At 37.0% G+C, this 14,829-nt stretch overlaps 1 protein-coding gene across 11 annotated transcripts in view; it reads right to left on the minus strand.

Moving 5' to 3' along the window:
- The window catches only part of LOC131072098 (sphingoid long-chain bases kinase 1), a 94,666-nt gene that overhangs the window by 6,518 nt on the left and 73,319 nt on the right, over positions 1 to 14,829 (minus strand). For all 11 annotated transcript variants that reach the window (XM_058008149.2, XM_058008148.2, XM_058008139.2 and 8 more), the window contains 3 exons: positions 10,360 to 10,506; positions 8,194 to 8,293; positions 3,343 to 4,316 (listed from right to left, as the gene is read on the minus strand). In XM_058008149.2, the coding sequence (XP_057864132.1) occupies positions 3,343 to 4,316; positions 8,194 to 8,293; positions 10,360 to 10,506 (1,221 nt within the window). The remainder of the gene's footprint in view (positions 1 to 3,342; positions 4,317 to 8,193; positions 8,294 to 10,359; positions 10,507 to 14,829) is intronic.

A 14,829-nucleotide genomic window follows, 5' to 3' on the forward strand; every position in this document is an offset into this window, starting at 1 on the left:
GGAAGAGAAACCAGCCGAAGGTGGAGCTAGTGTGAGTGAAGGCAATCCTAATCCTAGAAATTCAGGTGAAGGTAACCATCGATGTGCCAGTGAGGGCAATCTCCATCCAAGAGGTTCGAAGAGGAAAGAGAGACCTGGAAAGAGGGAATCTTCCAAGAAGAAGCAAGAGGCCAACCGAGATCGTTCATCCGGTACTTCTTCTAGACCAGAGAAGAGAACATTTCAGGTGGAAGAATCCATGGAGTCTATGGTACAGAACGACAGGCAGGAGGAAGGACAGGCACAACATGGATCACCAGATGGATCTCTCCAGGATTATGATTTAGATGAAGATAAAGAAGATAATGAGATAACATCTCCTCCCAGAGAAGAAGAAATAGTGCATAAAGAAATACAAGTTCAAGAGACAAGATCAGCTATCCCAGATTGGTTGAAGGAAAGATTAACCAAGGTGATCGTAGTAGAGGACGATGACAATGCAATTGATTTAGAAAGCCTTGTTGGACGTTCACACAAAGTAACAGAGAAGAAAAAGGCTACCAAGATGTCCAAGATGATTCGAGATGAGACTGGATTCAGAAAACTGCAGATAGCTACACCGGCAGTAGACAAATATGAAGGTGACATCTTAGCAGAGGAATATGATATACAGACATTTGAGCTAGGACCATCCACAGCAGAGCAGACATTGGATGATGCCACCGATTCATTTGAAGCATTGAAAGACAAGCTTAGAGAAGAAATGGAGAAGAATAGAAAGCTTGAGAGAGAGGTCGGTGCATGGAGGACATATTTCAGTCACATCAATGAACCTTTGGGACGTCAGGATCCAGCGAGATCACCAGTGCAGGCACTTCCACTTCAATCTATCAATGAGGCAGAAAGATTCAAGAATATGGTCCAGTGTACAAGTACTTGGATGGATAAATCTCATACAGTGGCCATAGAGTTTGTAACAAGGATGATGAAGATTATTCATCAAGCTATCCAGGTTCTTGAGATAATCCACAATTTGATGATAACAGTAGCCGCATTTGCCCATACCAAAGATGTCATCATTCCTATCTTGAAAGTAATTAGACACACATCAAGGAAGGTCTTAGCGCAAGAAAAGATCGTGGATGGAGGACCTCACAGTTTGCTTCAGTGGTCAACCTTACTCCATATGAAGAGTGTTCTCTTCGAGGACATCAGTACTAAATGTAGCCAAGTTGAGGAGGTGATCAACCCGATCCAGGACAGAGTATTTGAGGTACTTCGTACCATTCTTGGCAGAAGGATCGAGGTCGAGACAGATGTGGATATGCAGAAATTAGAGGATAGAATCAAGGTCATTTTTTGCAAGGACGCTAATGTTACAGATGAGCAATATGATCAGATGTTTGCCACCATGCTCCTGATTGAAAGAACGAAGGAACTTGAACCTACTTGGGACACAGCTCTTCTAGATGCATTCGATCAGGTATCCACTTGGAAGAGAGTATGAAGAATCTTCCCGAGATTCCAATTGCAGAAATCGAAGGAATCGTGACAAGATTCATTGCATATGCCAAAAAAAGAACATTGGAAAGGGAATAAGATTCTAGATGAAAGGTTGTTATAGATGACATGGCATCTTATTTGTCATTGGTTTATGTCTCCTAGGTTTTTGTGCCAAATTTAATATTTGGCTATGCATTTAATATTGTTCAGTAAAAAGGAGGCCATTTGTAACAAACCCTAATTAGGGTTTAGGTGTCATGATCTTGACCGTTGATCTACTTTCAATCTGGACCTTTCATTGTACTTGAGGATGCTATTTATACCCTCATTTTTCATTTCATTTGTAACGAGAGTAATAGTTAGATATCAAAGAGTTTGTTGTATTAGAGAGATTAGAGCTAGAAACAATTTTATTTTGTAGCAAGATTGAGTTTTGAGGAAAGGAATTCAAGCAATTGTTGTATATGATAACTTGGAAATCAATGAAATATTGAAGTTATGGTGTTTTGTTGCAACTTTCTTGGTTATCTTCATGGTTGTTCAATTCACTTGAATCATACTCAATCAAAGTAGTGTGTTAATTTGAAGGACATAGTGTAAGACTTGATCTTTGGTAGGATTCGTAATCCAAACCACTAGCTTCTTGCTGATTGTAGGAACGCCTTGCGTGGTCGACTGGAGAATACCTTGAATCCCTTAATCTTCAATCATTATTGTATCTTGGATATATACCTTCGCGGTAGTGTCTTTGATCTTTGATGCATTGAAAATCATTTTATTACCTTAGAAGATCGCACCAATTTCAATTGAGTTGTTATCTTATGGCAAAATTGAAGTTGGTTGAATCTTGCCAAGTCTTGTCTACACGAAGTCATTCTTAGGGTTAGACTAGATTATACCCCTTGAAAACCCTACTCTTTTGTTATTTTTTGAAAGTTTCTTTAGTTTAGTAAAATCTTGAACTTTCGGAAGCGTAAGACCCCTTGGAGGAAACAGCAAATCACATCATACCACTGGAAGCTTGTCCACACGTAGAGACCCTACTAACCAGAACCTTGGAGTCTTCCTAACTGATCCTTTATGCGAATCTTCAGCAGTTAGAGGCTTTTTCTCAAGAGAGGATAAGATGCCTAATGGTATTTTATTCTGTGTATGATGGTGTATAAAATACACGTCAACACTTATCCAAATAATGGCAACAGCAGGCAAATCATTTAAATTAATATTTTAAGAGAACATTGTGGTAGATAGTTGTCGATCCACCTTGGAATGATAATGACTCCTACAGAAAGAGTAGAGACTTTTGACTGAGCAGTGGCAGGCTGTTTCCTATGTTATTCTGTCATCAGAGTATTCTGTTCATAGTCAGTATTTTGCACAACAAAGACTAATGTATAAATCTGTAGTTGGATCTGTATATGTTGTATCCTCTCTGGAAAAACAGTATACTGTATAGATCAGGTTTTAGATCAGTATGTTTTATTTATAATTAGCAAAAGACAGCATAATATTTTGAGCAGTTTCATCTCGTAGACAGCAAATGGATGATCTATATCACTTCATTTTGATTAGACCCTGTGCGGTCTCTAATTAGCTAAGTAATAGGGGACCCTGCAAGGTCCCATAAGAAACGGTTCTGCCTTATCAGTTGATTGTGTACATCTATTTTTGGTTTACAATCTTTAATACCAAAAAAATGTGAGAATAAGAAATGACTCGTTTGCTTCTCAAGCAATGATTTTAATCTTGTCATTTTTGTAAGCACAAAGATGCCACCAGACAAACAGCACTTTGCTCTCTTACTCAGAAATTACTTCAATTTTTATTGCCCAAGATATCATAGTTAGGCCAGACATTTACCTTGGCATACTCAACATATGGAAGCGAGAGATGACGTCCAAACTGCATTAGTATAAAAAATCGTAGAAGTTTCATTCTACCCACACCACGAACCAACAACAGGTCTAAAGTATTATCATCATGCTCTGCCCTAGGTGCAAGCACCTGTGATCTCAAGTTCTGCACTGTCTTGCACTGATGGTTACATATCAACACACCAAGAAAAGGACCTTGTCTAACAACCCACTTCTCTTCCTCTATCTTTTGCACCTCATGATTTGACCCTGTCAGCATCTCATCTATAGACCCTTTCACATCAAGATTATTCTCAACGTCCCATTTTGGTTCTGTATCCCATTTTGGGCCTGTGTCCCATCGAGCTTCCGCATCCCATATTGGTCCTGGGTCGGACATCGTAGAGGAGATATCCTCTCGATCAACAGTCACTGGGTTTCCCCATGAACATCTTGAGGAATCATTTGTTGTGCTTAGTCCTGTCCATCCTTTGTCTGTTCGGGACTTCATTCTTCGGGGTCTAGTAGGAGTTGCAGATCCTTGCATTGAAGGGTGAACAACTTCTTCAGGCTCTGGTGGCAAGTAATTCCTACCAGAGGATAAACGTTTTGTTTTTGCATCTAAAGCTCGCACATATTCAGATGGTTCACTGCTTGCATAGTTACTACCTGTTATTACATCAAGATCTCCTGACATTCGGCTTGGTGTCATCAGAATTGAATCTATACTTGATAAACTTGAGGCTCTTGGCAGTCCTTCAATATTTGATTTTCTTCCAAACATATCAGACTGATTCTCTGATACATCAATAACAAACCCATTATTTCCACCAGTACTACCATTGCTTATCGTTGGTTCTGGTACAGGGAGATACTCAACTTCATATTTGTACTTCGGCAAGCAAAAGAATTTAAGAGCACCAGCCACAAAGTACCGGAATGGACCGAAACGCTTTTGGTACTTTTCTGAAAGTTCTAGAACTGCATAAACATAAAAGATATTAGAACATGTTCCAACTATAATGCCATAATCAACAATGTAACATAAAATTTGAAGGAGACACTAAACTTGTTCAGCAGTATCAAGTAGATATTATCAATAAATAATTGGCAATGTTAGAAAAATGAAAAATAATTCAATAGACCAGTGGCTGGCAACTGGAAAACTAGTTTTAGTACAATATTCATGAAAGCTGAAGTTATAATCATGGTTCCAATTTACAGAGGTGTGACAATATTTAATATCACTTTGAATTTTTGGAAGGCATATCTGAAGTATTTCAATCAACTCTGTAAAAGATATTATCAACATTAATCTTTGAGTTGCTTCCTCTACATCCAACAAATATGACAAATACAATAGCTGAGCATCAACATTATCATTTATCATCCTTATTGATATTCCGTAGTCTTAAAAGACATCATTGTTCCTATAAGGAGGTCTAGTGCAATCCCACTACCATTTCCAATCCCATCACAAGTCAAGTGAATTCCTATCAAAAATACTGACATTTAAATGACAACATCACCAAGCAATCACTTATTCATCATCCATCAATTTCTAGTGATAATAGAATGTTTTTCATTTTGATTTAATAGTATATCTTCCTACCTATATTGTTGCTGCTGTCTGAATTTCCTTTTTAGTATCACATTATCATTTCTATCATCGCCCTTATCAATATTCCATAGTCTTAAAAGACAGCACTGTTCCTATTAAGGAGCTCTAGTGTGATATTACTCTCATTTCCAATCTCATCAGAATTCATGTGAATTCCCATCAAATTTCTGAGGCATTTTAAATGACAACAATGCTAAGGAATCACCAATTCATCATCTTCGTCAATTTCTAGTGATAACTGAATTGCACAATCTCTTACTTTCTTCTCAAATTTTGTTTTCCATTTTGGGTTTCAGAGATATTTAGAAGCTAGTTTCTGCCAACAAGCAAACAAGAGTCTGATGGGAAACAATGCCAAACATAATATGCATAGACTAGTCTTCAGTGTATAAAAAAATCAGCTTTGGAATGTCAACCAATGATATTGGGGATAAAGCAAGAGTCTGATAGGCAACAACGCCAAACATAATAGGCATAAACTAATCTTCAATGCACACCAAAATCAGCTCTAAAATGTCAATCAATGATGTTGGGAATACCATAAGTCTAGCCATAAGATCAGGTAGAATGGAAAACAAAAAGTAAAAATAAGTTGAGAACCATCCAAATGTAGTACAATGCATTCAGAGAAATATAAAGTTATTTAGTGCATTGATTTTCTCAACAAAAAATTATCAATATTAAGTTTATTTTTGTTGGCACTGTTTATTATCTCAATAAATAACACAAATCTATTTCACATCAAGAGGTAACATTTAGTGTAGAGCATAGAGGACATGTTTCTTGATGTCTTCTTTTTATAGGAGAGAGCATACATTTGAGATGTCCCAAATTCCCAATAATTGAGGGGCAGTGTCTAGACATTATCAGTGCTACCATAGGCATTCCTCAAAAAACCAAGCTCTTTGAACTATATACCATTTAGACTTTGACGCCACCTTGGGCATGCCCTTCACACGAGGAAACAAACAACAGATTGTAAATATTTTTCCATAGCCTATAACTTACCACCTGAATTTTAGCACAATTAGTTTGTGAAGAAATAGTGGTTGCCCTTGGTTCTTTCCATATGACATCACCCATTACAAAGAAGAGTTTTCAAATTAATAAGATTTGTGTAAACCTTCATCTTGCTGAACCCCTTTCTTACACCATAAAGCACAAATTGTTTGATTAATACATGAAAGCAGAAAGTGAACTCCTAAGAACACTCCTTTTAATGTGAATCTTGTTTTAGTTACAAACTTAGGGCCATCTGGGCAAAAATTTCGGCAAGCAAAAGAATGGAAGCTAAAAAAGGAAAATTTGACAGAGAAGTGCAACAATAGGGAGAAGTAATCCATGCTCTGATGATAAAGAGTGTCTTGGAATACCATTACAATCAAATTAATCAAAGAGATGCGTCCCAACCCTCAAGTTGCATTAACTAATGTGCAGCTAGTCATGTAGGGTCCAACAGATCTAGAGAAAGAAAAATTCAATATTATGAAGCCCTGCCTTGTTCAATCTGAATCATTTAAAATGGTTCTAATGCAATGATGGGATAATAAAAACAAAACTAATTAAACAGAGAATATCCTTGATGCTTTATAGAAACTATGATAAAAGCACAATTATACCTCGGGTTAACTCCTTTGAGCAATAGGTGGTAAAAGATTCGAGGTGGGGCACTGTCCCAATCTTTTGATACAGAAGCAGAGAGAGATCAAGTATCTGTGAAGTCAGAATCCTCTTTCCAACAATTGTGGGAGATAAACAATATGTTTCAATGGTTGACGGGATCCAGAGAAGATTAACAACACTGGTGCAAACACAAATTCAATATCCTACTTCCAGGAAATATTGATGAAACTTAAGATCTTGGTCAGATAATAGATTATGTTAAATTTGTTTTTCCTGGCACCCTCTGTCTAGTTCGGCTTAGCTAGCTTGCTTTTGATTTTTACTGTGAGGCCTGTTTTTAAAAAATTTATCCCGCAAAATTACACGAAGAAAATGGCATGTCAATCACCATGATTTTTAGGTGTCTTCAAAGAAGGTGTGCCCTCTAATATTTTCTAATGAGAAGAATATATATTCTATTTTCCATAGTTGGGTACCTGTTTTTTAAAATTTTATCACAAGAAGAAAATCACAAAACATAATTATATGGCATGTCAGTCGCCATGATTTTTAGATGTCTTCAAAGAAGGTGTGCCCTTTATTATTTTTTAAAAAGAAGAATATATATTCTATTTTCCATAGGAGGGTGTAAAGTGCATATTCCATTACATGTAGCTTTTACTTACACTGATTGATCTAAGTTTTTTCAAATATTCTTTCAATTGTTTTTGAATACCTGTTAATCCTCTGCTCACTAAATAATTTAATTGATCATACTATGATTTTCCAACCTTTATTGAGATATTTTGCAGCCTATCTAGCACCAATGTCTATTTGAAATGTTTTGTTTGGTTCCCTAATTACCATAGAATCAGTTTAGCTGTTCCCCATTTTCCACCAAAACAAAACCTGTACAGCAATCTTCTGCAGTCGTACATACATTTCTTGAAAACAATAGATAGGGTTTAATTTACAGTTTATTCTTCTCCAGTTATTACAGTAATAAGTTATGTGCAACTCCCATGATCAGAACTGGAAATGTTTGCACTTATATTTCTCTTACATAATTTAGATCTCAAGAGTGCAATATTAATATAAAAATACTGCAAAATTTATATTCATCTTCAGCAGGTTACAGACTGCAGACCATGTGATATATGAATAAATCAAAGGACTACAAACTCTCCGTAGCTGCAAAATCACAGATTCATACTAATACAACCTATAGTATATAAAACTGGCCATCTTCCTAGTATAATACAGACATTGTGCATTTGACAAGCAAAGGAAAAAAAATTGACAAACAAAATAATCATTCTGAATTATATGTCTTATAAATCTCTTTTGATAGCAGCATACTCCATGGTTTAAGAATAAAATAACTTATTAAAATCAAAATAAATAACATTGAGACTAAATATTAAACAAAAGACTATTGAGATCAAATAGGCTTCCTAAATACAAAATTGAACTGACATGATCAATTGTATAGCTTACCAAGCTTTTTATCTTAAAGAAAGAAAGAAAAATGACCATTTAGAAGTAAAATTCAAACAAATATTCAATACCTTCTTTACATAACAACTATTTCTAAAAACGAAGATACTAATGTAGATTAGAATGATATAAAGTTACCATCACTCACGAATCCGTAATATGCAACTGTAAGACCTGCATGAATGTCACCAGTTTGGACCCACTCAACTGCAAAAACATCTGTCGCTGTTAGACCACCCTGTTTTCAGAAAATAGAGAGCGATCTTTGTTAGCAAAATAAGTATCTTTGAAATATAATCTTTGTAAGTAAAATACATACCCTTTGATAATTAGCAAGTAGAGTTCCACAATTGAGAATAAAATGCCCATATTTTAACATTTGGAGAAACGAAAAAATTGTACTGACTAGCACTATACTATCTCTCCTATGACATTTAAAAAACTATCCATTGATGGACCAAATCACCTGTGGACAGTATGGTATAACTCATAAAAATAAGATCCAAAACTCTCAGCAAAAAAACAACACATAAATTTCCATGTTCAAAGATAACTAACTGGTACAAAACTAGAATGCACGAATGTAAATTCACTTAAATTCATTGCCTTTTAAGGAGCTTGTTAATACTCACATTGTCTTACTCTCAACTTAAACTTCACTTCTTTAACCATAGTCAACTGCAGGTAACAAATTTTCCAGAAATGTCCAAGGCCTTGTAATTCTTGCTAATACCTCTCTATCGTCCTATAAGTTCATCCTGAATTACCCTTTCTAATGTCACCTTCCTATTTCATCTTCAAAACTTCCACCTCTCAAAGTATGCTCTATTTTAAAGGGTATGTTAGACAAGCAACAACCAATTGCAATTATTGAATCGAGAAGCAAAATCTTGTATGTTTATCTTAAAAAATAGTTCTGCCAACACAATTACTCATAAGAATTCTCCTATTTGAAAAATTCAGGTGGGGCATATCACTCGTAAAAAACAATATTGAAATAAAGTACTTATTTAAAAAATTCTACTAGTGAAACTTTGCTGCAACACAAATGCAATGGCTTCTTAGAAGAAGCCACCATTCCCTCATATTTCTACAGCCACTAAAAGTAGACCTTTAGTTGAAAATAATAACCCGTGTGCTTAATTTAGGCATATAGCCTTAGAATCAACTTCGAAAAAATCAAAAAAGAATTTAAATATAGTCCATCTTAGCCCTTTATCTTATACAAATATATAAATGTAAAAACTCCATATAAAATCTTGATCAAACTAGCATGTGAATTTGGTAAATCATTAAATTTTATGATATTAGTAAACATGATTTTTTCACAATCCATGAATATTGATTGAGAGAGCTTTTGGATTCAACTGTGCATGTTTTTTGCATCAACATTTTGGATCACACTATATGGTCCATCATCAGGAGAAATAAATATAATGGATTCAACTGTGTATGTTTTTTGCATCAGGGTTTCAAATCACACTCCGTGATCTATCGTTAGAATGCCGATGCAAAATACATGCACAGTTGAATCCAAAGGCACTCTAAAACAGTTTATGATATCACTAAGTTAATTTGGTCCAATCAACAAACCAATTTAATTTGAGCAGTATATAAATAACAACATTTTCAGTTTATATCAGAATGAACAAGTTTGTTAGACACAAAAATTTTGAATAATCTTACCTTCTTACAGTCATTACATGTTAATAAACTCTAATGTGTTCTCGCTTGCATAAAAATCCTTCAAAGCGCCTATATATATATAGGAAGAGCCAAACGCTTAGCCCAGACATTATTGTGCAAGACTGATATAGACTCACTTCCCAACCCCAAAAAAAGCTTGAAGAACCATAAGATAAAGACAATATTTTTAACATCTCGTTTAGTTTATGTTTTCAAACAGAATGGATGCAACAACTTCTAGATATTCAATCATGCTTAATCCTAAAAATCGTTAATTTGTCATTATAATTGCAATTGGACTACAATCATTAGCTGGACCCACAAGATTGCAAATAACAGCCTGTGCATTTTGCAAGCAATTACGACGACATCATAACTTGAACAAAAACCTGGTACGATAGTCAGCATGCATCTTACTTCTATTTATACAAGTGAATAATCAACATAACCTTAATTATGACACGTGATTCAACAAAATGAGCAAAAGTTTTTTTGCCACCATTATATTAAATTCATGAGGAAAAAGCATCTATAATGCAGTAAATGTCTGTACCTAGCCAGACATAATCCTCCAATTTTGATATTGCCACACTTCATTCAAACAATTATTTATCTCACCTTTACAATAGCTAATGCAGCAGAAATAGGATCCCTAACCCCCAACACTGTCCAAACAAGGGAGTTATCAGAGCCTGCAGGAATAATTCCAATTGGAACAGTCATTGCTTCTTTGGGATCATCCCTGTTAATTAAACCATTCAGGACCTGCAAAAAGTTCACAAGACAGATTAACTACAAAATTTATAGGCATGTCAAACAATTATGAACATTCATAGAGCCCAGAGGCCAAAGAAAATGCCATTCACGACACTGACAAGACAAATGATGTCTGTGAAAAAATTTACATTAGACTAGAGTGCTGAATGCACGTTGGTTCCTTTTATTAACAATACATATACTATCACAATAATGAAAACCTTTTGGGATATCTTGGAAACAGAGACCAAAGATGTCTCAAGTATATCATAGCATCATTCTAAAATATGAAAGGCAAGTAAAGAGATTTCACAGACTATCTAAAACCCACAGCTTCGTAATTTCTGAGCGCAATTTTGGTTGATACTCTGCAAGTTCCCAGAAAACCTTCATTTGACTCTATGAATTATTCTAGATGATTGAATGCTAGGGGCAATCTTAATTAAAAGACCAAAAACACACTAAATTGGATCGCTTAATGAAATGTCTCATGGAGTTGAGAGAAAAGGAGCAGTGGAGGCAAGCAGGTGAAGTTTCCAGTACAGAAAAAATTCTCACCATGTTCAAGATATATACGTGTGTGTTACTGGATCTGCCTGTAGACAGGCCAGATCTGGGTCCAGTTCAAAACGGATCCGTGATTTGGTCCAATCCACCTACAGATGCAACTAAGATGCAAGATAGTAGCATTGGGTTCATCTAGGGTGAACCCAAGAAGGGTATGGGGGAAACCAAGCAAACCCAAGGTGAATCCATCAATCCTCTACACTTCATTTTCACTTTTTTCTTTGCTTTTCTTTTTAATTTTTTTTTGCTTTGACTTTCACCTACGCAACTCAAAATGTACTTAAAACTCTAGAAGTCACTTCTAAAACATTTCAAATACCAAAGCTAGTTCATTCTAGCTCATTTCTAATGCAAAAAACAAATATTATTCTAAATAACTGAACTTTCATTTTTGCTTGTTGAATCAACAAAGAGAGCTGAATGTTGATCTTTCAAGGTTCTCGAACAATTGCATTGTCATTCCTGCATATTTGCAAGTGTTTAGCAGCTTCCAAGAAGATCATAGATAAAAAAATTGCAAAGGTACATTTTTTATTCCTCCATTTTTGCTTTACAAACATGAAATAATTGCAAAGAGATGTTTTTTTTGTTGGCATTGTGTTGTCATTGATGTCAACCAGTATAGGATGGCTACCGGTATAAGAGATGTATGTGCAGCACTGTCATTGATGCATACCGGATGTGATGTCTTTGATGTCACCTAGCCTAACGGGTCACCGGTAAGGGAGAGAATGTCATTCAGTACAATGACCATTGGAGTCACCGGTACACAAGTTAGTGTTTGACTTGTGTGGAAGATATGGACAGGAGACCGGTATGATATAACACCCGGTAAATGATGACATCTGTAAGAGAGCGAGATGCTGGTCGGTTGATTGTGATGAAGAGGGGGAATGTTATCTAAATCACGTCAACACCGAAGGAGAAGGATGTACAGGTCACCGGTATGCTATGTGGATGTCAAACAGCAAAACTCCCACCAGATAAGGATGTAGTCACCATATGAAGAGAAGACTGACAGCAAGTGTGCCCCAACTGGATCGCATGTGCCTGTTTGAAGATATGCTGCTCAAACAGGGAAGCCACTTTGGTGCATTGCAAGATGCAGATGACAAGGATCCACTCTCACCGGTAAGTGGAGCTTATCTCCTATTATGCATGAAATGCATCATAGCCCACCGAGATAAGAGAGAAGAGTATAAGGCAGGTGATTGAAGGCTCACACTGGATCTACTGGTGAAACACTAAGATCTCAGGTGCATGAAATCAGAGATGTGCACCGGTTTAGAAAGAGTTGGCATGTTGTGCCACGGGGACAGAAAAAGAAGAGTAAAGAAGTGATGGGTTTGACACTTTGACAAACCGGTTGAGATGATGTCCGGACTGATAATGGAGAAAGGCATTACAACAGTTGAAGGTTGATGACATGGTGTCATCAAGGTGTTTACCGGTAAGTATGTCCATCGGTAATGCGGACAAAGTGTAGATGTAGAAGACTCCCATCTGATGAGGATGTGAATAAGGTAGGTTAGCAAGAGTGCTAACCGGTTGAGTGTTCCATCGGAAGAGAAGCAGAGTGCAAGGTGAAGGCGGACCGGTTAGGGTATAACCGGCAGGATTAAAGAACCGGCAGAAGAACCCGGTAATGGAGTTGGTCAGTCATCCCATCCATACCGACCCAGATGATCCAGCAAAAGGTGGATGCCGACACAGGGACCACGTGGAGGTGAAGTGGCATGCATGCGCAGGTCGTCTTGTTGAGTTGGTAAAGTGTCAGGCGACGAGGTAGAAGGTGACAGGACAACATTTATGTCGACTGCGTGAATCACGAGATGCATAGCAGAGGTTTGCAGCTCGAGGTCAGATGGACAACAGAGATCCAGCACAAACTGTTTGAGAAGATCGAGGCAGGTGAAGGGAACCGCGAAACCATTCTTGTTGATCGACCAAGCAATCCGCTAACAGTTTAAAAGCAGGTTGCTAAATGAGGCAGGCGTGTTCTAGAAGGCACGACAATGGCAGGATTGATTGATGAGTTATAGTTCATCAATCAAGGTGATCAAATCTCGTGAGATCTGATTGGATTTGGTTTGCCTCGAGGTCGATGAAGAAACCCTAACCACCCAAAATTTGAATTGGCTTTTGGCGGGAAAACCAATTTATAAATATGTAAGCCAAAATCGATGAAGGTTTGCCGCTGAATGAGAGGGTGTTGTTGCTGAAGAAGTGAAATCACTCAAGTGCTCAACAAGAAGAAGTAGAAGAGACTAAGTGTGAGAGAGAATCAGGTTGAAGGGTTCAACTGGCAGTCAGCCATTTAGTCTAACAGAGGAGTGAACCGACAATGACCATACCGGCAAAGAAGAGTTGCAGAGGATTGCAGAGAATTCAAGCATAGAACCGCCAGTAATCAGATAGAGGATATCTCACTAAGTAGACTGGTGGAGAAGCAGCAGTGTAGCAGAGAAAAGAGCAGAACCGGCAAAGAGCAGAACCGACAAAGAGCAGAACCGACATAGAAGGAGAAGAGGCTGAACCGGCAAGGGTGCAGCAGAGACTAGGTTGCAGTAGGAGATAAGGTTGCTACGGAGAAAAGGTGAATAGAGAACCGACAGAGATCTGTAGAGAGGAGAACCGATGGAGAGACACACTTGAGAGTTACAAAGTTCTTTTGTAACAAGACGATAACTTTGGTATCAAAATATGATTTTGTAATCACTGAGTTGGAGCTCGGTGCAGGGGTTGGTGCTCCTTGGGTTGGTGCTCCTTGGGTTGGTGCCCTAAATCAAGGGTTGAAGCCCCTTGGGTTGGTGCCCTAAACATTGTAATCAGAGATTCATTGTGAGGCTAGATTGGAGCAATAGACTCCAGCAGCTTTTCTCACCGAGGTTTTTCCCATCTTGGGCTTTCCTTGTATATGTTGGTGTTATGTGATGTCCCTTTCATGTGTGATTGTATTTGTGATAGTCTCCCATCAAACCGGTAAGTCTGCTTTTTGTTAGATCTGATAACCAGTATACACACATAGGATAGATTAAGGGAAAAGTTTGCAAACCGCTAATTCACCCCCCTCCAGTGGTACATTGTGTCTAACATTTTTTTACTCCATTTTTGCTTTACAAACATGAAATAAACCCTTTGCTTTGTTTTTCTTTCATTCTTCTAGAAATGTATCAAAAGAGCTAGGTTTTATGCATCTCTTTGTTATTTTTATAATTTTATTTGTTTTAATTTTTTGTTGCGTATTAAATTTCTTGCCATAAGTATTACACTAGCAGCTAGTTCTAACTCCACAAGCTGACCTAAATTCAGAACAGTGATCTAAGTTCAACTCTACAGAAGCATGTTGAACTTGATATGATACAACTAGTTCTCAATAGTGGAAGCTATATATTTTGATTTGCCAAAGCTTATTCGTATGGTCAGGTGAAAGCCCAGCTATGTGAGATACTTGACCAAGGCATCAAAGCTTGCCCTAAATAAAATGATGTAATTGTGCCATCGAAGGTGTTAGCATCTATTACGAAGCAAGAGCAAACAAATGAACTAGCAAGTCATTGAGCAAATCTTAATTTAGCAAAAAGAAGATTAGAAGGAATAAAGCACATAGAAAGCCACCCATTTTTGGCCACTCCTAAAATTGAAAAACCCACTACACACAAAAGACCATGGAGTCCTTCGATAATTGTATTTCAAAACAATACTTTGAACATTGTCAACCAGCACATAGCAAAATGAATTTATGCAATTGGGTTGGCTTTCAAT

Source organism: Cryptomeria japonica, chromosome 11, assembly GCF_030272615.1.
Source record: "Cryptomeria japonica chromosome 11, Sugi_1.0, whole genome shotgun sequence".
Taxonomy (NCBI): Eukaryota; Viridiplantae; Streptophyta; class Pinopsida; order Cupressales; family Cupressaceae; genus Cryptomeria; species Cryptomeria japonica.